Here is a 23,715-nt window from a genome sequence, read left to right as displayed (position 1 = left end):
AGACATCCTCAGGATGTTAAATTACGATCTCCTCAGGACATCTGAGAATCAACATCCTTAGGACATCCTAAGTATGTCCCGGGATATTGCGACTTAAATAGGACATCCTGAGGATGTTTTGTGCTATGGGGGATATCCTAAGTCGCGCTTTCGAGACATGAAAAACGAAATTTGAATTTTGTCAATTGGCCCGGTAGAACGGGAGATATAGAGCTGTCCCATTTTTTTCGCAGTGTACGTGATTATATCAGCTTATCATCACGTATGTTTATGAAACGTTTGGTAGCAGCTAATCGGTATTGTTTATTAGGGCAGAATTCTGAAAGAAAATGTTCTTGAAATATCTTGTAATCTCTGAATGACTTCGCATTAATAATAATTATCAAATTAACCTATCTTTATTAATCTAATTAATTTTCCGAAAGACAGCACAAATTACGGTACAAAGGCTTTGGCATGCATTTGGACAATATTATGTGTTCTTTTGTATGCACATTTAAGATTATAACAAAAATGAACATACGTTTTCTTTTACTTACCTTATATTCTTTACCGCTTAATGTTTTTACTAAAACTATATCCTTGGCTTCTTGATCAATTTCAACCACTGGACTGTTTATAACTACAACTCCATCTGTTATCATACATATAAATTGAATTTTTCAATTGATCTAGGAAAATTCAGAACAATAATCAGAATAATAATAAAGGAATAATCGTTTACCTCCTAACTTTTCAGCGATTTTTTCGCTAATTTGTTGACTTCCTCCTTTGAATTTTCGTTCCTGGGAAATACGAAGAAAATATCTAATTATAGATGTTCTTCTAGAAGAAATATTTTTTATACTGCAGATTAACATAATATTTAAATGTGCATTATAATTTATGCTTATGAATTTTAACACATACACACGTATTTTATAGCAGAAGAAAGACATTTTCACGGGTAATTAGTAATAAATTAATTAGTTATTAATTAACAGACTGAGTAACGAATAAAAAGGACAATTTTAAATGAGACTTCGAAAAATTATGCTGTTTATTTAGTTTGACTGAAGTACATGATTGGGTTAAAAAGTATTTTCTCCCACCATTTTGCATGTCTTCGTGGTGTAACGATTAGCACACTCGGCATGTATTCGAGAGGTCCGTGATTCGAGTCCCGGTGAGAGCATTTCATATTTTTCATGTACTGTTGCTTCGAAAAATCCTAATGACTCTACGGTGGCGTCCGAACTAAAATGTAGCGTATGATGATTCTTCACCATCAAGATTTGGTGATTGGGTCCCCTAATCCCGAGTCGCCCTTTAAAAGGGGGAGTATATATGGTATTTTCTCCCTCTTCTGCATGCCTTCGTGGTGTAACGGTTAGCACACTCGTCGCGTATTCGAAAGGTCCGGGATTCAAGTCCCAGAGAGAGCATGGCATATTTTTCATGTATTCTTTCTTCAAAAATTCCTAATGTCGCTACAGGGTTATGCATAGATAATTGTAGAACACAGTACCTTTTTACCCTGTGGATGCGATCTACACTATAATCGAATATTAGAAACTATAATATAGTAAAGAATAACTGTACGATAGTAAAAAGAAATTATAAGATGGTAAAGAGTTTTCTTCCTACAATTCTACTCTATTTTACTATATATTTAAAATAAAACCTTTTCATTAATACGCCAAATTGTCGGTTTCACAAAACCTGAAAATATAATAGAAACAAACTATTCTACTTGTGAGGAATTAAGACTGAATGTTGAAGTTATGCTGAATGGTAAAACCTTTTATTAACACGTCAAACTATTGGCTATGCAAAATCTAAAAATAAAGAAAGTCTCTCTCTTGAAACCTGTATTCATTTATGCTTTATCTAATTTGTATTCTGATGAGGTTCACAAAGCAGAAGTAAAAGCACAGCAAACAAATAAGATATAAAATATTTTCGCCCTCCTTTCCGCATGTCTTCGTGGTGCAATCGGAAGCATACTCGATGTGTATTTGAGAGATCCAGGGTTCGAGTCTCGGCGAGAGCACTGCACATTTTTCACGTGTCCTGTGTCAATAAAAACTTAATGACCCTACAAGATGCTCCCAAACTAAAAGGTGGCGGGCGATAATTCGTTACCACCAGGATCTGTCGACACCTTTAAAAGAAGAAGTATATAAGGAATTTTCCCTCTCCTTACTTTGAATGGCTTCGTGGTACAATGGAAGCATATTCGACGCGTATTCGAGAGATTCAGGATTCGACCCCCGGCGAGGGCATTGCACATTTTCACATCCCCTGCTTGAAAAAAAAAAAAACCTAATAACTGTGCAAAGATAACTGTGTTTGTTAACATGAAACCTTAGAGAATGATATCGTGTTTCCTCTTGAGATGAGAATTAACACAAACTGAAAGTTGAAAAATAATTAAAATTTAATTTCAATTTTAGTTAATAAAATAATCCTATTACAAGTTGGATAATGAATGTGTTACAAATACACTGCTCGACATTGAAAATGCAACATCAAAAAGGAGTGGTCAGAAAGTGATGAAATTTGGAGAAAAGACAGAGATAGTCTTTTCTCCAAGCGAGCAGTTTTCAAGCGAGCAGCAATAAGTTTCAAGCGAGCAGCAATAAGTGATCTTTATTTCAAAATGATAGTCAGAATACAGAGCGAGAACGGCGTCGGATGTAGGACCACCGCGGACAGCGATGCACGAAGAAACACGTCTAGGCATAGAGTCAATAAGAGTGCGGATGGTGTCTTGAGGGATGGCTCTCCATTCCCTTTCAACCATTTGCCACAGTTCGTCTTCTGAACGAGGCTGCGGCAGAGTCTGCAAACGGCGTCCAATCACATCCCACAAATGTTCGATTGGTGACAAGTCAGGAAAGTATGGTGGCCAAGGAAGCATCTGTATACCTTGCAGAGCATGTTGGCAGATGCGAGCACTGTGTGGTCTTGCGTTACCCTGCTGAAACATTGCATTAGGCAGTCCCTGAAGGTAGAGGATTGCCACCGGCCGCAGTACATTATCCAAGAATAGTTGGGCCGTCATAGAGCCCTGAATACGAACTAGAGGTGACCTGGAATCGTAGGCAATAGCGTCCCAAACCATTATCCCACGTTGTCGCGCGGTGGGGCGTTCCACAGTTACTGCCGGATTAGATCTGTCTCCACGTCGACGCCACACATGTATGCGGGGACTGTCATTGGATAAACAGAAGCGTGACTCATCTGAGAACACGACGTTACGCCATTCTGTCATCCACATTGCTCCAGTCCGGCACCATTCTAAACGTTGGCGTCTATGCTGTGGGGTCAATGGCAGTCTTCTTAACGGACGCCGTAAGTGCAGGCCACGTTCAACCAATCGACGGGAAATGGTTCTGGTCGACACGGGAACATCCAGGGTATCTTGCATATGCTGCAGAATCGCGGTAAAAGTGACTTGCGGGACCGCCACAGCTTGTCTGTGGATGCGTCGATCCACGCATGCTGACGTCATTCTGGCTGCACCTGCACCCATCCTTCTTCCCACAGTTCCTTGTTCCAACCATGTTCGCCACAACCGATGCACCGTGCTCGCATCCATGTGGGTATCAGCTGTGATTTGACGTAAGGACCAACCCGCCCTTCTCAGTCCGATCACCATACCCCTCCTAAAATCGTCTATCTGCTGGAAGTGCCTTCGTAGACGGCGGCCTGGCCATTCTCTCCTATTACGCGTATCCTCCGGGACAAAAACCAACTTTCTTCGGTAATTCGTCTGGAAGAGATAAAGATACGAATATTGCCCATTCTGCAGGTTCCTTCCCTGCACGTGCGTCGGAGAGCTGCGCATTTCACATCATTCGCATAACTCAGTGAGGTGCGTCTACTCTAAAATTTGCATAAATTTCTGACCACTCCTTCTTGGTGTTGCATTTTCAATGTCGAGCAGTGTATAATCAAAGAATGATTATGTTCTTCTAATGGACAGTGCATGTGATAGAAATTTCAGGATAAATTAAAATCAAATAAGATATGTGCAATGTTTTCTGATAGATTTAAAATTTTTGTATTTAATTTCTGCATACGGTGCTTCTTTCACTTAAGGTCACCTAAGGTCCCATTATGATTAAATACTTATCTCATTACCTTCGGTTTGCTATCATTTCTACTTTCGCCAACTTCCGCCAGAACTCAAATTGTTTAAAGTATAAGCTCCGAGTTTCGAATCCGGTGAACGGGCTGGCTGCATAGGTTGTTTTCGTGGTTTTCCCCATGTGTAACATGCATACGAGCCAGTTTCCCTTAGAAAGTCCTGCACGAAGACGTCCCTCCTCTTAGGCAGATAGCGCTCGAGGCTTTGCCATAATCGCACAAACCAAACCAAACTTAAAGTATAAGCTAAGAGTCCTTAAGTTTTTAGACAGCGCATGGTAGCATAGGCTGATTGTTACTCTGCTTGTTGAATTAAATTAAATGACTTCAGCGTTTGCAAGCCGCTTTTGCTTCGGGAACATTTAGGGTCGTGTCAAGATGTCTTAATTTTGTATTTCGCCTTCACTTTGTAGGGACTTATATTTATTTTAACTGACAATTTAAAGTTTCAGTTTAGACCTTTCCTGTAAGCTTTCATTTCCCTAATTGTCAGTGCCAGAATAGTTAGATGTTGTAGCGCGCGTGAACGAATGCAAATTTTCCATTTTAAAGGAAGTAGTTAAAAGCCGAGTTTCGGTAGGAGAAAGGGAGAGTTAGGCTCTAGCTGCCGTCTCTGCCGTAGGTACGTTTGCTTATTGCTGTTCAAGTGGCTTAATTGCATTGCTTTGCTGCCACTAGCTTAGAAGGGGGTTGAAGTTACGAGACCTCACTGAGCCCTATAGGTTAGTTTTATCACTTTTTAATATTTCAACTTTTAGTTTCAATTATCTGACTTTCAGTTACCGCCCAAACAGAGGCGAAGTTTTGTTAGCGTCAAGTTGACGCATTGTAAATTTTTCAAAGATTTAATAAAGGCTACTTTAACCCTTCTCCTGTGTAATTTCCTGCTCTACAACTTGATCTAAACCATGTGTTTTGGTCACCCGGAAGTCAAAGGAGTTCTGTTCCTGTTATACTTTTGATTTTGTGTAATCGTCAGGTCGATGTGTTAATAAGTTAGTTTACTTTAAACTAATTAATTAGTAGTCTGAGAGTCTCTACTATTACTTTGAAATGACTGGTTATTTAAAGTTAAAATGTAACCGATAACTTAGGTACTGAACTTTAAACGTGTATGAAAATTTTTAATACTTCGGAATGAATTTGTACTCCAAAAACATTAGATAATAAAATTCTGTTTAGAGTAGCGTGCGTAATCTCTCAGTAGAAGGCAAATTACATCAGACAGTGGACACACGAAATCCATTAATCAGTAATGATATTTCCTGAGTTGGATTTCACGACTAACATACTTAAATAAGCGTTTCCTAGAGAGTATTATATCTCTTAGTTAGGAACAACAGTTTTTTTTTCATATACATAGAGGAGAATTTTGCATAAGTGATATCGAGAATATGACTTTGATTCAATCTGTTTTGATAAAGATAATTCACAACGTCTTTGGATTTAACAAAAACTGGCCGGTATGCTCCTTTATTTTGTTTTCTAATACCCTCAGATACCCAAAACTTCTCGGTTGGGCCATACCCTTACGCTTCGGCGCAGATGGTAGAATAGAAGGTTCATAGAAGGGATCTGGTCTTCCTCATTTCTTGGGAATAGTAGATGGCGACGTAGTGAGTCGTTGAAACTCTTCTCTCGCATTAAGGCAATCGTAGTACCCAATGTACCTTAAAGGGTATCAGCATCCCCTTTACCTACAATGTTAAACTGGCTATTCTCGATGTACCTTTTCTTAAAATCTGCTGTAGATAAACGCTTGAAATTTTTGTGTAATTAAGGTATATTTATCTGATTATACTGAAATGAGCTTTTGAAACATTTTGAATTTTAGAGTAATTAACAGAATATTTTGTTAGGCATAGTAAAATTTAGCACTTTCTCACATATTTTTTTTTAAAGTTTATCTCAAAAAGCTCATTTCAGTACGTATTAGGAAACCTAATAAATAAGGCATAAATATTTTAGGTACATATGAGCAGTAGTTCCTAAGAAAAGGTACATCGTGTATAAAAGAATCATGTTTGGAGAGAAACGCGTTTTTATGTAAAAATCCTCACTGATCAAAGCAGTCGAGGACAAGTTAAAACCAGATTTTTTACAGTTCTGATTTTCATAGAGATTAAAAAATGGTATTTTTAGAAAGATAAAAGTGTAAAGAATTTGAAAATGGAAAAATCCGAAATGACAATTTTTTGAAGATTTTGGGGTACCAACACCCCTTAAGGTAAGGAAGCAAGGACAGTTTCTCAACCAATTTTCTCAATACACTGCATACGAACGACAACAGTGATTTCCTAAATTCTAAAAAAAGGCGATGCCACCATTTATTTTTTTAAAATTTTCTATTTTTATACAAAGATTTTCAAAGATTTCAACATGTCACTTTTGTCAACAACTTTTGTCCACGCGGCTATTGTAATCCCTGACTACTTACTATAGGGGCGACAAGATCGAGCTTGGAATCGTTCTTTTGGATTTTTGAAACAGTACATGTCTCGGTTCCATGGTAATTTTATAAGGTATTTCTTCCACCTTCTTGGCAAGCCTTCGTGGTGTAGTGGTTCTGCACACTGGGCTGGTATTCCAGAGGTCCATGGTTCGATTCCTGGCGAAGGCGGTTGCTCATTTTCATCTCGCTTGCTTCCAAAAAATACCTAATGTCTCTACAGTGGTGCCCAAACTAAAAGGGTGATGGATGAGGATTTCTCCCCACCCAGGATTTGGCGATTGGGTCCCCTAAAACCGTAGTCGCCCTTTAGAAGGGGGAATATAAAAGGTATTTCTCCCACCTTCTTCGCGAGCCTTCGTGGTTTAGTGGTTCTACACGCTGGGCCGATATTCCAGAGGTCCGTGGTTCGATTCCCGGCGAAGGAGTTTGTTCATTTCTAATCTCTCCGGGTTTACCAATTAACCTAATGTTTCTACAATTTGATAAAAAAACTACAGAACCATCGTCTCTCCATCTGAAATAGGAAATCACTTTGTCTGTAATAAAAAAATCAAAATCTTCCCTTTTCAAAGTTTTATCTGTGTTGGGAATGGCACCATTTTATTCGCCAAACGACACGAGTAAAAGACTGACATCACATGATGAACTTTTGTGTATAATAGCTTTAGAACATAGCAACAAGTTGTAATTGCCTTGTAACCAGATGTAATCAGAAAAATGTCTGAACGTTTAATGTAGGTTTTCTATGTAATTAAATTGTGTCTTGTGACGTGTCGTACTATCTCTCATTTTAGAAGTTACCGAAGTAACGTCGGGTAGACTTTCTTTATTGTGTTACTTTTCAGAGCTAGCGTTTATTGCGAAACCAACATCTTGGGTTAGAATTGGCAAAGCCTTTACTATTGCTTCTTACTGTGCCAGATACACCTATTCTAACAGATTTTAGATACTCGAAAAGTTCAACTGACGAGAAAAAAGGGAAATATGAGCGAAAAATTTAAATAAAAAATGTATATAATAAAAATCAAATACCTAAATTAATTGAAAAATGTGATAATTTAATTAATATAATAATTTATCCTGATATTTCGCAGGAAAAATGTACCAAATAAAAAAATCAATAAAGCCCAAACTATGCGATATTTATAAATGCAAGGCCACAGACTCCTGGGGGTATTTCCAGTCCCGCAAGAAAAATCTGTCCTTACTCGAGGGAAAAAAAAATTGTTTGACTCTCAAACTGAATTATAACATTAGTGAATATATTATATTGAATATGTATAAAAAGCATGAGATATTTATCTCTATAATGAATCAGAGATCAAGGGCTTAAAAATTAAGCAAGAGCACTTCCTCTAAAAGGCCGTTTCAAATAATGTGTTAGCAGTCATGTAGCTCTATAAAGCTTACCGTGGAAAGCGAGCTCCTGTTGCCATCCGATTTTAGTAAACAAAAGCTTAAAATAAAGGGAATTTAATGCATCGGTGAGATCTTTCAGAAAATTTACGTCCTATTGAAGGATTTTATTGACGGAAAGTTTCATAGGGAAATAAAAAGAAGTGCGTTTCTCAATACTGCTGCTAAAAGTAAGGTTTGAACAATTCTTGTTATAGTTTTCAACGTAATTTTAGATCAAAACTGCCAAAGCTTTCACTGATTTAGGCATTGTAGACTTTGCCTTACATCTTTAGAAATATAAGTTTTAAAATGTGAAAATTTTTCTAGACAACTAGAAGATGCAGTTGCGTTTATTAGTTTAAAAATGGATAGCTCTGGATCACCATGGGTCGCCCGAACGGTATAGTTGTTAGGGAAGCCGACTACTATTCCAAAGGGCACGGATTCGAATTCCGAAGAATTTGTATTTGTCCATTCCCATAACAGGCAAAGGTGGTTCACCATCGGTATTTGAACTTTCGACCTCCCGACGCGCCAAGTGTGCTTCTAGTTACACCACGAAGGCACGCGAAAAAGAAAGAGAAAACAGCTTCTGCACTAGTGGCGACGAATCGTCGTCCACCACCTTTTAATTCGGGGGCCTAGACTATTTGCTTTTTCGATGCCGAAGATGTGAAAAATAAGCTGTTGAAAAATACCGCAAACGATTTTTTGTAAAACTATTAGAGGGTGCTTCTCTTCTTAAAAAGGAATGTTAGTTTCGTTTACGATGTTGAAGTAAAAAAAGACCACCTATGGTTTCCGGGCTTGTTTTGAAATAAATGATTATTATGTAATGTTAAAGTATTGCCTTCTATTAGTATTTTATATATGATCAGCTCTCTCTCATAATGTTAAAAATTATATATTTTTTACTAGCAATGCCCTCGAAGAGATTCGAACTCCAGACCTCCTGAATACGCGTCGAGTGTACTTCTACTTACACCACGAAGGTATGCGGGAAGGAGGAAGAAAATGCCTTGTAGAGTTAAAAGGTAATTTCTCCCTCCTTTCAGCATGCCTTCGCGGTGTAACGGTAGCACACTCGGCGCGCATTCGAGAGCTCCAGGTTCGAGTCTCGGTGAAGCCATTGCTCATTTTTAACGTTTCCAGCATCACAATAACCTAAGGTACCTACAGTGGCGCCCTAACTAAAAGGTGGTGTATGATGATTCTTCCCCACCATGATTTGGCGCTTAGGTTCCCTAATACCCAGTCACCCTTTAAAAGGGGGGAATATATAAGGTATTTTCTCCCTCCTTTCTGCGTGCTTTCGTGGTGTAACGCTAGCACACCCGGCGAGAGTTCAAGAGGTGCAGGTTCGAGTTCGAGTTCCGGCGAGGTAATTGCTCATTTTTCACGTCTCCTGCATCAAAAAATCCTAATGGCCCTACAGACTAATCGTTACAATAAAAAATGTTATTAGTATAACAGCTTTTTAACGCGCATGTGTCCCCACAAATATCCACATTGTTACCCATGTATACACATATATAAGCTGTAAATGCTAATTTGCTTACCTGCCCGCCATTGGTAGTCGACAATATTCTCATAGTTCCACCGCACTGTTTTACGTACCAAAGGAAACTGAGCAGAGAAGCTTCATAAGATTCGGACGTTATTATGATGCCCATGAATTGGTTGAAAAAATCAACAGCTCCTCTGAAATTCAAAAAATTCATTTGATTTTAGACTGAAAATATTTTTATAAAAAATTTGATGTCATTTTAACTTGCAATAAAAACGGATTTAGAACGAAGAACATAAATAAATATTTTACAGTTCATAATGAAACACGAGCAATTTAAAGGAATTTGCTATTAAAATACGAACTCGATTATGTAATACACTTAATTGCGTATTTTAGTGTTAATATTATACTCACACGTAATTACGTATTTTAGTGATTTTAGTGTTAATATTATAAATACTCACACGTAATTACGTATTTTAGTGTTAATATTATAGATACCATTTAATTGCATTGAAAAAAGACAATTTTTCTTAATGATGTTACTTGTTTAGTTATAACACTTAGACATAAAGAAATTGTCTAAGTATCTTAAAAAAAAAAAAAAAAAAAAAAAAAAGGAACTGAAATTTTTTGGCTTACTTTCAGCATTTTATATATATGTTACCGTGAAAGAATGAAATTGGAGAATGTCGACATTCTCTGATGAATGTCAATACATACCAAACACGCCGGTGAAACACCGAAAATATAGTTGTTTTCTCATACATTCGGACCATCACCGGTGTATACCGACAAACACAGATATGCTGTGGAGGTCAAAAAGAGAAGCCGCGAAGATAGACAGAGAGGCGTTGTAAAAGCAAAGGACTGTTGTATTGTAGTAAATAACATTGTATAACGTCAATCACATAATTAAGAACATTTATTATTGGTATTATTTTCTTTTCTGCTTTAGAATGTACTATCCGTTTTAAAAGTTCAACAGTTTATTTACATGTGCATTCACTTAAGCTTTCTCCTATTTTGACATAGTACACCATAACATATTTTAAGAATAAAGTATCATTTAAAAACACACATACACACACACACACAAAAAAAAAAAAAAAAAAAAAAAAAAAATAGTTTTATTCAACATTCAGCATCAGTGCATGGTGAATGTTGACATTTCCCAGTGTAAGTGAGAAATAGAAATATTTAGCAAATATTTCGGGCATGCACCAAGAGACTATGTGAATGTTCTCAATCACCGCAGAATGTCAACATTCCGCAGATTTCGATCTTTTACGGTAACATATACATACGAAAACAATTATGGGCATTTATAGCGCATTTGTTTATTTTATTTATTAATTTCATGCAACAATGCATTAAACATTTATGGGCGCAGCTCCTTCGTGCCATAAGACGAGAATTTCTCGTCAGGTGGGCCAGACGTTCTAAATAAATAAATACGAACAAATTTTAAACTGGACATCGTATCTATCTATTTTTCTATTCATATACCTAATTATCTTTCCATTTACCTATCCATATATCTAATCAACTTGGTTTAAGGCTTCAAAACACTTTTCCCTTGGCAAGTTCTGTTTGAAGAGTTAAACAGAGGAAATTAATAAAAAAAGGTTTTTGTTTTATTATTTATAATGTTCAGTAATTTTTTTAAAAAAGTTTCTCTTTTCTCATATTATTTGTCAGTTAAATATTCTGTTTTTTAAAGTTTCATTAATTTACAATTATTCATTTTGGTAATTTTGCATCCGGAGAAGAAAGGTTCCTTCATATAGAAGGAATAAAATTTTATTTCTTTTCGTTCCGACATTTACTTTTTGATATTTATCTACATAGGTGTAAGATATATAGCTAAGCCTTCTGCCTATTTAGTTTAATCAGTACCTAATTTGATAAACTTTGTTTTTCCTCCTCCTGTGATAATGATATGGGAACAAATAGCATATGTTTCAGTTTTCAAAGTGTTCTTAAAAAATGAATTTGGCTTTGAATGTAGATTTTTTTTAGGTACTATTGTGTTGTATTTGTTTTATGTGTATCCCTTTTTATCTGGTTATATCTCAGGTCAAGTTAACCAGAAAAAACCGTATATATACGGCCTCGAGAATTCTTTGTGATGTCTATAAGAACACATTTGTACGTGCATCTTGAAATATCTCCAAGAAATTAAGGACATGTATTAAAAGTACATAACTCCACGTATAAAGTATAAGGGGTATTTTGGCAATAAAATTAAGAAAATACTCTTTTGTCATGGCAGTTTGTGGAAATTTGAGCTCTCTCAATGAAACACATTTCTGGTTTTAAAGTGTATTTGGTGTATTTAATTACGGTAAAGCAGACTAGGGCTATCTGCCTAAGGGGAGGGATGCCTTCGTGGAGGACTAAGGGAAACTGGATCGCATACATGTTACACATGGGAAAAACCACGAAAACGCCCATGAAGCCAGCCCGTTCGCGGGATTCGAACCTCGGACCGAACTACCAGTGTTTAGCGACTTTACCGCTCGGCCGCTGGTGGGCTCTGGTTTTAAGGTAGAAACTACTATTACCAGATCGCTAGCAGAAATTCTAAGATATCTCTAGAAGTAAAATCTCCCACCTGCCCATGAAGAAACACTGGACTCATGTTTCAGTTTGCATGTTTATATGATAGAGGAAGAATTAAGTTATCGATAATCATGCAATGAGATCATACAGTTTAATATCTGATCAACAACTATAGAACAATTAAGAGTTTTTGACAACGAGCAGATTGTGTGGATCAGAAGTAAAAAGCTCTGTAATTCGTGATTTCGAATTAACAAAAGCGTGTGGGCGTTTGCGAATAAAAATGTTTTGAGTATTTCCTATATCAAAAGTCCGGGTAGACGGTCAGGTTACGTCAAAACTGTGACCAGTGTCATGTGTTACTAGATTATGGTCATCGATGACCTTTCCGATAACTATCATTGAGCAGTGGACGATTTGGAAACAAATCCCGTCCCATTTCAAAGACAGTGTTATATATCTGTTATCTAAAAAACTCTGTTTCCCAAAGTGAATACTTTTCTTCACTAACTCTCAGTAATGGATCCCATCTCAGCTATAGTTTCTAGTAGATGGTCCCACGAACACTACGTGATTTTGAGAGACAACGGAGTTTTCCTGCCTGTAATTTATTACACAGTCTTATGAGATGTCTATTATAATCCAAGGTATGTTTTATTGACGCAAATTCGGACGACTACCAGTGCTTAAATTGCGCCGGAGCCCACCGGAGCCCTAAATAAGAAAGATGAGCCCCGGTACTTCTCTTTATAAAACTGAACCACAATTTAAAGGGGAAAAATTTAGAATTCCTAACGTTTTAGTTTAACAAGAAGCAGACTTTGCAATACTCTATTTCTCTAGAAATCCGAACTCATGAGAACATGAGACGTTCAATTCCCCTCACTCACATGCGAAAAACTTTCCCTTTAAGAAAAGAAATAAATTTGGGGGGGGGGTTGTTTAGGAACGCGTAAATTTTTTGCCATGCCATCGTATCTAGTGTATTGTTATTGATGCTTACAGTTAGTTATCCTCGCAGGAAGGAAAATTTGTGTTCTTAAATGTGCGTTAAGTGACAGCGAGTACAATAAGAGTGAAATACTGAGATAAACTGCTGAAGCACGTCCTATACATCGTCTTCCCATAGTATCCACTAGTGGGGGGAAGCGTAACCAGCAACTTTACATTCATCCTTAGGAGTCAGATTCAGGACTTATTTTACCCCTTACACACATCTGCTTTATGGCTATAATTATATCAGCAGAGAGCCGCGGTCAAAGAGAACGTTCTCTCTCACCAAGATTCCCCTCATTTTTTTGTTTCCACCCATTTATACCCTCATTCTGTTTTGCCCTGGAATTTTCATCAGCTATAATTTAAGTATATTTAACTTTTTTGTGATGATAAAAGAACTTTCCCCCTACGATCAGAGCTTAAATTGGGCCAGAGCCCACCGGGTCTCGGCTCCGGTGCTTCTTAGTTTCTGTAATAAATCATAATTCTAGTCGGAACGCACAGTAGCCCTGATAAGAAGGCTGCGGCACTTCTTTTATGTAATTGAATAACAATTTCAGTAGAAATTTTATCTTGAAAATTTTATTTTAACAATAAAATTATATTAAAAACCGCGTATTAAATTTCAATTTATCTCTTTACATTTTATTTAATTTTAATTATTTAATTACTTTAATCTTTAATTATTTCAATAAATAATAATAAATTATCTAATAATTACCAATTAAATTATAATTAATGAATTATATAATAATTATTGGTTAAATAACAATTTATAAACATTAATTAAATAACTATCAATTAATTTGATAATAATTAACTCTTTAATTTAAAAATTATTAATGAGTTTAATAGTCATTTTATTTATTTATTTACTCTTGTTCCTCTTTGCTGACAATCTTCCATAGGGCTCCGGCATTTCTAATCTTAGAAATTAAGCCCTGACGACTACTGAATCTGTTTTCTGTCTTTACAGTTCCCAGCAATACATATATTGCTGTTCATTAACCTGTACCATCTTTACGCTTACGTTTATACCATATCTGATACCATTCCTCAAATTAATACTAGAATGAGATTTACTCTTAACCTGGAAATCCAACTGGACCGTAGCAGACGCAGGCAGAAGAACTCATATTTTCCTACCAACCCCTTCAAGAAACTTAATAGCAACAAGCCAGGCCATAAAACTTTTATTAACAGACCATAGACCAACTCCAGCTTATTTATATCGATTTGGACTGCATCATGCAAAAAACTACATTTGTGGGAACAAAGTAGATTTTAATCACTATTTATTTGGCTTTGACATAACAAGAAACTTACGTCTCAGAACTTATACAACTCAAAGTACTCCAATATGGTTCAAGCAACTAATAAGGAGCAGATTCTTACAAAGAAAATTGAATGCGCTCTCCACATATCTGGTGCTCAACTGTGGCAGTTTAAAGGTAGAATAATAATAATAATAAGAATATTACTGTAAATGCAGCATAACGTTATCATATGATCCTTAATAGTATATTTATTTTATATTTAATTTTTTAGATTTTATACATTAAATTTTAATTTAACTTTATTCTCATATTGTTTTATTGTTTATTTATTTTTTTATTATATCTCATTATTCTTATATTATTTTATTGTTTATTTACTTTTTTATTATATCTCATTATTCTTATATTATTATATTCTTTATTTCGCTATTATATTTCATTATTTATTAATTTAATTATTACCTTATTTAAATTATATTCATTTTTAACTGTTTTTTGTGTTTTATGTTTTCTGTACTTTATGATTTTTAATGATGGTGCTTTGAGCTGTTATGTATTTTTGCTTTGCCGAGACACGAGAGCTGAATTCATTGAATGAGAAATATATCTATTAAAATTCGAGAAAATAAGTTTAAATGAAGTACAACAAAAAATTTGTATTTAATAGGCTTTTATATAATTTAATAGGCTTTACAAAGAAGTCATGTGGTATCCATATCATATATTTTAATTCAGCATCATATTAGAAAATCATATTTATAATAATAACCGTTTGAGTCCGGCGAAGCGCTATCGCGCTGCACTTGTATGCCAAAAATACGGCGCAGCGCGATAGAGCTTCTCTTGTTTTGTATCGAGAATGCGAAGACGCTGCTGTTGGTTAGTATACTTTACGCAATTATTGAGAGCAGTTGTAGTGATATCAGTAGCAGTTGTTTTATAGGAATTGGAAATCGTTTTCATTTTTTTACCAAGTGTTATACTGATAATTACGAAATAACCCATGTCAAGTTCTGATTCATTTGAAAGTGACTATGTTATGAGAAGTGATAACGAAAAGTATAGTAATGACCTTGAAAGTGATAGTGGGAGTGACATCATCATTCGTTCTAAGAGATTGCGAGTTATTAGTGATAGCAGTGATGATGATGAAGTAACCCAAGTACCTCCGATGACGATATTATTGATGAGTTTTTACCCTTGGATAAAATTTTTTCGAACGAAACGAATACTTTTTCTGAAGTACCTGGACCAAAGCATGCCCTTTCTCCTGATGCGAAACCAATTCAATATTTCAATAATTTCTTTCAATTTTCAATAATTTTTTTCAAGTGTACTAACCAACAGCAGCGTTTTCGCATTCTCGATACAAAACAAGAGAAGCGCTATCGCGCTGAGCCGTATTTTTGGCATACGACAAGTGAAACGCAATAGCGCTTCGCCGGACTCAAACGGTTAATACGAGGGTTGGAACTTTAATAGTGGCAACTATTTATTTACAAGGAATACAAAAGTGATTCATGTCACCATGTTTTACAGTCCTTCAATATAGTCGCCAGCATTGTGTACAACCCGTTTCCAACGATGTGGAAGTCGCAGAATACCTGTAGCAGCGCCTGTTTTGTTGATAGTTTGAATGGACCGGTCTACTGCCGCAAGAATCTCAGGAACAGTTTGGAAGCGAGTGCCACGAAGTGGTTAATTCATCTTAGGAATTAAGTCATAGTCGCAAGGGCTTAGATCTGGGGAGTATGGTGGATGGTAAAGCACTTCCCAGCCCCATCGTTTGAACAAATGAGTTGCACCTTGCGCTACATGCGGCCGAGCATTGTCATGCAAAATGAGAGGTTCTGCAGAAAGTGTCGCCGTTTTTTTCAAAGCTGGTCGGAGATTGTGCTCCAAAAATTAGCAGTAATACTGAGCCGTGACGGTCTGCTGTGGGGGAACGGTATGCGTTAGGATGACAACATCACAGTCGTACACGAGAATCACCATAACTTTCACATTGCTAGGGTTCTGACGAAATTTCGAACGTTGTGGTGACCCGTGATGACGTCATTCGTTTCATTGGCGTTTCAGTTCTGACTGGTACGATCGGGCCCAAGTCTCATCCAGCCTAATGATGCGGCATAAAAAAGCATCTCCTTCGCGCTCATAGCGCTCCAGGTGGGTTCGCGCAGCGTCGTATCGTAGCCATTTCTGCATTTCAGTCAATTGATGTGGAACCCATCGTGAAGCAATTTTTCTCATGGACAGGCGTTCCTTCAGAATGTGCAGCACAGTCGTATGCGCTAATCCTGTTTGTTCGGCCAGCTGACGAATCTTTTGGCGGCGATCACTGTCCATTAGTACGGCAACAGCTTGCACGTCTGCATCGCTGACACTCGGACGATCTGGCCGCAGCATGTCTGCCACGTTTTGGCGTCCTTCATTGAATGCTTTCACCCATCTTGCTACGGTTCTGTAAGGCAATGCAGATTCCCCGCAAGCCTCTTGAAGCCCTTGATGGCACTGTCGTGCTGTACGACCTCTGGCACATTCAATTTTTATCCAACATCGTTGTTCTTGTTTTGAAAACATCCTGACAACACTTACATTAGACCGCGAGCTAATACAAGGATTCGTTCTTCCCGTCACTCCGCATGCGCGTGTCGTAGGCAGGACGAGTCTTTTTGCTGAGAGGTAAGGTAGGTATATAGTTTACGTGTGGTATACGCGATATTCTTTGGTTTTGTTGCGTAGCGTTTTTTCAGCTGTGTTGCCAATATTAAAGTTCCAACCCTCGTACACAAAACTCTTTTGCATACATATGTTAAAGATAATCGCTGTAATTTTTTATGAGTAATTGTGCGTATGGTTTCATTTGCTTGCATACATACGTTTCAGCCTAGTAATACCATAAACTTAAAAATTGCATGCAGGAATGAATTCTCAATTTTGAATGTCGTCCGGTTTTATATGGAGATCTGAATTCCCTTTGATTTTTGACAGTTACTAATTGCCTTTACGACAGGAATGAGATTAATAATACATTTTAAATGATTTTTTTATATTTTTATTATTATTCTCAGACACACACACACACACACACATATATATATATTAAATGAAAACGCAAGGAAAGGCGGAGCACTGTTAATGCGTACTTTGATCCATATTGAAGAATTCTGATTGCGTAGTATGCTAATATGTTGACTTGGTAATATCTAAGAACCCTGGCAGTCGAAGCAGTTTTAATTCCATTTTTATTTTCCAGTTGACGTTTGTGACCACAATTCACTTGGCACTCTAATCGTGCCTATTCAAGAACATTTACTTTTTTGAATTTTTAGCGATAGCAAGGGAGACAGCGAAATTACATCCTAACAGGGCAGAGAGCGAAGCTGAAGTGCGTACTTATGGAAGATGGAAGCACGCGAATAGAAAGGTTTTGGTTTAAAGTTTCAGTACTCAATTGTTACGTCATCTGCGTTGCGAAGGACATGCAAAAGGTATGATCTAGAAATAACGCAATCGAGAGAAGTTATTACGATTTTTAGACAGTGAGGGAGAATTAATTAGTTTAAATTATAATTTTGATTTACATATGTTTTATCTTACATATATATATATATAATGATGCTTAATGAATATATATATATGTAGGTCACAAGGTTCTTTTTACATCTAAGAATGGAAACGTCCACAACAGTTAGATGATTCTGCAAGCTGTGTGAAGGAATTCAGACGATTCGGCCATTGAGACGTTAGATGGAAGCAGAAGCAGCAGGATGCGATGATCAAGTGATGCGGTTTGAAGAACCAGTAGAAAGGCTCGTTTCCACTACTGCGTACGAACGCGTTGCGTCAATTGAAGACACGCCTACGGCATCCGTACAAGCGTTTCCACTGCTGCGGATCCGTAAAATACTTTCATTTTCCGCCGCTAGGTGTCACTGTAATATTTTGGCGCCAAACAAGCAGTTCGAGAGTTACGATCCTGAACATCTGAATTTTTCCCGCTTAAGCGAGTATTGTTTGTTTTGGATTTGATATGGATCCTGACGTAAAACGCAGAACAGTTTTGTTTACTAAATTCCATGTTATTGGAAATTTTTATTTCTGCTTATGAACTGCGAAAGTAAAGTACGCTAGCAATTTTTAGATAAGTAAGGTTAAAATGCATATTATGAAAATCACTAATTCCATAGAAGCTGAAGTAAATTAAAAAAAATTTTTTTTGCGTTTCTAAAAGCCTTAAATATTATGAAATAATATATATATTATTAAAACTAAAATGCAGTGTTAGTGAAAAAGTAAACAAATTAATAAATAAAATAAAAAAGTTAAAGGAATTAAAAAATAGTTGGTACTTTAAAAGTACAGAGCAACTAACTGTAAAGAAAGGTTCACATTATTTACACAAAATTTGCTATGCTTATATACCGCTGACTTCAGGGTCATAGCTGGATAAAATTATTAGAAATCTCTTTTGTTTTAAAATTCACTATGGGCAGTTATATTTTATGCATAATCCATAAAATATTATTTTTAATTTAAGCATTTTTAATTCATATCTCTTTTTATAAAAGAAGTTATAAAAAGAAGATTTTTCTCTTTATATATACACACATTAGGTAAAGAAAATGGAAATATTTAATTAATTAATTCCTGCGCTTCTGCTGGAGAGGACTGAATTTAAAATCAATTATTATAGTAATTTTTTGTTAAAAAAATGTTTAGGGCATTAATACTGTCTCATGTTAATTGGAATGAAAGTTTAGAGTCGTAAACATCCCAAAGTCTGAGAACATGTATATACATTCACATAAAAGTGAAACGAATATATATATATATATATATATCTGCAGGGTTTCAAAATAAATTAAATTTAAATAATTCTCCTGCGCCATTGCTGCAAGGAATGAAATTTGAGTTTAACAAACATTTTCTATTTGTAAAAAGCAAATTTAAAGTTAATTAAATTTAAATGAAATTTAATGCAAACAAATAAATGATTAATTATTGCTGCGAACTAATATACAATATCATTTAAATTCTGAGAGCATATGTAAATCAAGTGCAAGTATCAAAATCCATGAACAAATATATAATTCCAAAAATTTATTTATCCTATTATTCACTTATGCATTTTTATATATTTTTTAGGATTAAATCTATCCTATTATTCATTTATGCATTTTTATAATTTTTTAGGATTAGTAAGGTATCCTATTATTCACTTATGCATTTTTATAATTGTTTAGGATTAATAAGCTATCCTATTATTCACTTATGCATTTTTATAATTTTTTTAGGATTAATAATCTATCCCATTATTTACTTATACATTTTTATAAATTTTTTAGGATTAATAAATTTTTGGAATTATATATCTATTCATGGATTTTGATACTTGCACTTGATTTACATATTCTCTCAGAATTTAAATGATATTGTAGATTAGTTCGTAGCAATAATTAATCATTTATTTGTTTGCATTAAATTTCATATAAATTTAATTAACTTTAAATTTGCTTTTTATTAATAGAGAATGTTTGTTAAATTCAAATATATATGTACAGGATATGCTTTAAATTAGTATTATATAATTTTCAAACTTTTTTGCGGGAAAAATTTAAATAAATAAGAGCATAAATAAAACAATATATTTAATGCAAAAAATAATAGAAATAAATTATAAAACACGAATATAGATCAAATTGGAATAAAAAGCTAAGAAAGTTGCAGACAGGGTGCAAAAAGCGTATGGGATTCGAACTCACGACTCCAAAAGGTAAACGTTGTTACCATCAGCTTTACCACTAAGCTAAGATTGCACATGAACCGCAGCCATATTTTGGCTTACATACATTATCAATTAAATCAATTCTTAAAACTTAAGTTTTTTGGTCCTATTTCAGTGTGCTATCGTCTGAAAAATTCACCAGAGTTTGTTCTTCAGCTTCTAGTACATTTTTTACAAAAAACATTTTCTTTTAAAGTGGCGTTCCGATTGAAGTTAAACGGGCTGCTAAAAATATATTTCATGTGCTTACAAATATATATTAGCCAGAAAGATGTATTTATAAAGGGGAATACAAATTTAACATACTCTTCAATGAACTGGAGTATTTAAAAGGCTATCAAATTTAATTTATAATTAACGTTTTTAGTTTTTACCTGTTTCAAAAGAAAAAAGTAGCAAATCTTTTAATCATATCTAATTTGCTATAGCAGTTTGATATAGTCAGACATTCATTTTCATTAAAGCTAAATGAGTATGCAGAACTAGGAAATGATTATCAGAACAAATTTTGCTATTTCATGGACTTGGAATTATAATTTTTGCCGCTGATTTTCTTGAACTGAATTTCTTGAACGAACAAGTACTGTAGTTGCAATTATCTTGTTTTTCTTATCTTTTTTCAACTAAATTCAGCTGATTGCTATCTTTTTCAGCACGCAGATTTCTCGCTATAATGTTAATTCAGAAATAAGTATTTTTTAGCAAAACATTCTTTTCCTATTAGCGAGCGTTCATCGCTACTTCTGCCGCCATTAATTTTTAGTGACTGCACCTCAGTGCTCCTTTTTCACCACGTGACCCCAACGCATCCGCAGACATACGGATAGAAGTTGAACATTGTTGAACTCCATCCGTATGTCATCCGTCACCGCACACCGACCGGATTGCAGATGTCAATAAAAGTGAATTCGCTCGCTGATTGGAGAAACGCATACGCACCGCAACGCATACGCAGCAGTGGAAACGGGCCTGAACTATGGACTGTTTTTTGCAATGCCATTTGATGTGATGTCACTCCATTTGCGTGATGCTAAAGACTCACTTTTCATCTTACTTCTTTACATTTTTATATGTTATTTTCGTGTTAATTATGTTCGCGTGTTTTCATCATTAAAATACTAAATGTCATTACCGTCGTAATCATTCAGACAGAGTACAACGACTACACACACACATACATATTCGTATATATATGTATGTGATAAAAACAAACTTAGAAGTAATGACTATGAGAAATTTTGTTGGCGTAGAAGTGTTGATCCATAATGAATAGGGGTAATGATCCATATTTAGAGGGGAAGGCAGATTAAGTCTTCATTTTTTATTTCAGCAAACATATTGTGGCCACAATCAAGTTGACACATTAATTGTGTCTATCCCGAAAAGCTTACATTTTAGATAAATTTAAATAAGATATAAAGAGCAGACAGACAGCAGTCCAGCTAGGCCAAAGCATAGAAAGCAAGTGCGTAATGTTCAGGGTGAAATCTTAATTCAGACTGAAATAGTTTTGGTTCTCAATGCATTTCGATTGGATGGTTAATATTGCTATAAAATTACTATTGGCTGCTTGAGTTTTAGTTCCATTTACATCACCAGAAATTATGTGCGTGTCCATATTCATTATGCAAAATGAAGCAACTTAAAGTAAAATTAAAGCATCTTACTTTGTCCAACAGTTTTTTTCCAAAAATGTCTTGTAAGTAATCGTGTCCCATTCTTCGGCATGAGGAGCAGCCCAAGGAGCATTGGCAGGTATCTGAGAAATAATATTTAAACAGCAATTTTAAATACTGTGTATTTCCTAATATAAGCTGATCCGTGTAAGGTTTTCTTCCAACAGTTCCCAATGTTCGTATATAAGTAAAAAAAAAAAAAAAAAAAAAAACATCACCTTTAACGTTCAAGTACAGGGTGGTTATATTTAAAGTGACCCTATTCAGACCCCTGTAGAACCCGTTCTGTCTAATGGATTTTGATGAAACTTGGTATATACGTTAAATGGACTACGGGGAAAAGATTTCTGCAATAAAAATAGTTTAAATTTTGACCACCAGATGGCAATTTTTAAAATTTCCTTATGCATATTAGTCAAACCTATAAAGAGATTAGCAGTCAGAGCCAGAAAATCATGCTGTATGCCTTTGTCGTCGTTAATTATGCCCTTACAGAAGAAAGATCGAGCTTTACTAGTAAAACTGTTTTATCGGAACGGCAGCAATAGCATAGTTGCATTGCCTGAATATCGACATTAAAAGGGATTTCGAAAAGGGCCCATGTCGAAGAATGGTTTGAAGAGGATGCTTTGAAATTATTTTATTACATAAATCATTTTCCCATGGTGCATATGACATATAAACCAAATTTCATCAAAATTCAATGAGTAGAACAAGTTCTAGAAGGGCCTGAATAGGGTCACTTAAATTATAACCACCCTGTATTTCGCAATGAGAGCAAACATTTTGCCCAAATGGGTGGAATTCAAATCACTGAAAAGTGAAACGCCAGCAGCTACCGACGACAGTTTTAATTCTGGTCACCTTATTTGAAACCACATATATTTTACATTTATTTGACTGATCTTCTTGTAAACAATCTCCTGTAGTTTCTATGTTAGTTTTATTTTCTATGTCATTTTATTCTTTTGTCTGAAAGATGAGCGAGTTTGGTTTAGTTTATTAAATTATGTCAAAGCGCTCTAGGGACAGATACTTTAGACAGATACTGTCTAAAAGGAGGGATGCCTTCGTTGAGAGCTTTCTAAGGGAATCTAATCTAATCTAAGAAAATAAGCCGTACCGCCAAAATTGGCACAACCGGCAATTTAAAAGAAACAAACTGAAAGATAACTGGATAAACACTACAACAGAATAAGGACTACTTATCCAAAAACTCATCCTCCGCTGGAGATGTGTCGGCGCCGCCAACGGGTCATCTCGACCTTCATTCAGAAAAGAAACCACCTATTTCTTAACATAAAATGACTAAATTGAACTCAAGACAACTGCTAACCTAAACAACAATTATAAAATACAAATATTGCCTAGCTTAACGAACAATAAACATTTACAGTTTTCAGTAAATTATACATTGTATGTATACAAATTACATTATAATTTATGCAATTCAACTCAAAAATTTAAGCAATTAAACAAAAGGATCGAAATATACATAATTATTCAAATTGGTAATAATTTTTATAAGTCCTAATTTAGCTTTATTATTGCTATATAGATATTTTTCATTATTTATAAATATATTTCGAAAATATTCTCCTCTAATTTCCTTCGTTAAGGCACAGTCCCAAATGTAATGTCCATTAGATGCTCCAGATGCATCCTGACCACATCGGCAATGAATATCTTTCCCATGAAACCTTTTTAGATATTCTGGAAATTGGCCATGTCCTGTTATCAATTGATTTAGCAATCTATTGTAACTTAATCTTTGCTCTTTGACAACAGGAAATATTTTATAAACCTTTCGTCCAGTTTTGTCATAATGCCATCTTTGTTGCCATGTGTGGAGAATCTTGTCATGTAGTACACTCTTAATATAATTAAGAGATAAAGGAACCGTGATATCAATATCTGTA

General features: G+C 35.3%; 1 protein-coding gene across 1 annotated transcript in view; it reads right to left on the bottom strand.

Moving 5' to 3' along the window:
- Positions 1 to 23,715, bottom strand: part of LOC118192864 (amine oxidase [flavin-containing]-like) — a 115,122-nt gene that overhangs the window by 54,006 nt on the left and 37,401 nt on the right. Inside the window, 4 exon segments of the mRNA XM_035363887.2 lie at positions 540 to 634; positions 725 to 785; positions 9,544 to 9,685; positions 21,788 to 21,879. Of these exon segments, the coding sequence (XP_035219778.2) occupies positions 540 to 634; positions 725 to 785; positions 9,544 to 9,685; positions 21,788 to 21,879 (390 nt within the window).

The sequence above is a fragment of the Stegodyphus dumicola genome, chromosome 11 (assembly GCF_044657685.1).
Source record: "Stegodyphus dumicola isolate Sdum_Otavi_A_Nest chromosome 11, ASM4465768v1".
Taxonomy (NCBI): domain Eukaryota; kingdom Metazoa; phylum Arthropoda; class Arachnida; order Araneae; family Eresidae; genus Stegodyphus; species Stegodyphus dumicola.
The sequence above is the reverse complement of the archived record's forward strand: the minus strand, read 5'-3'. Positions and strand labels throughout refer to the sequence as shown.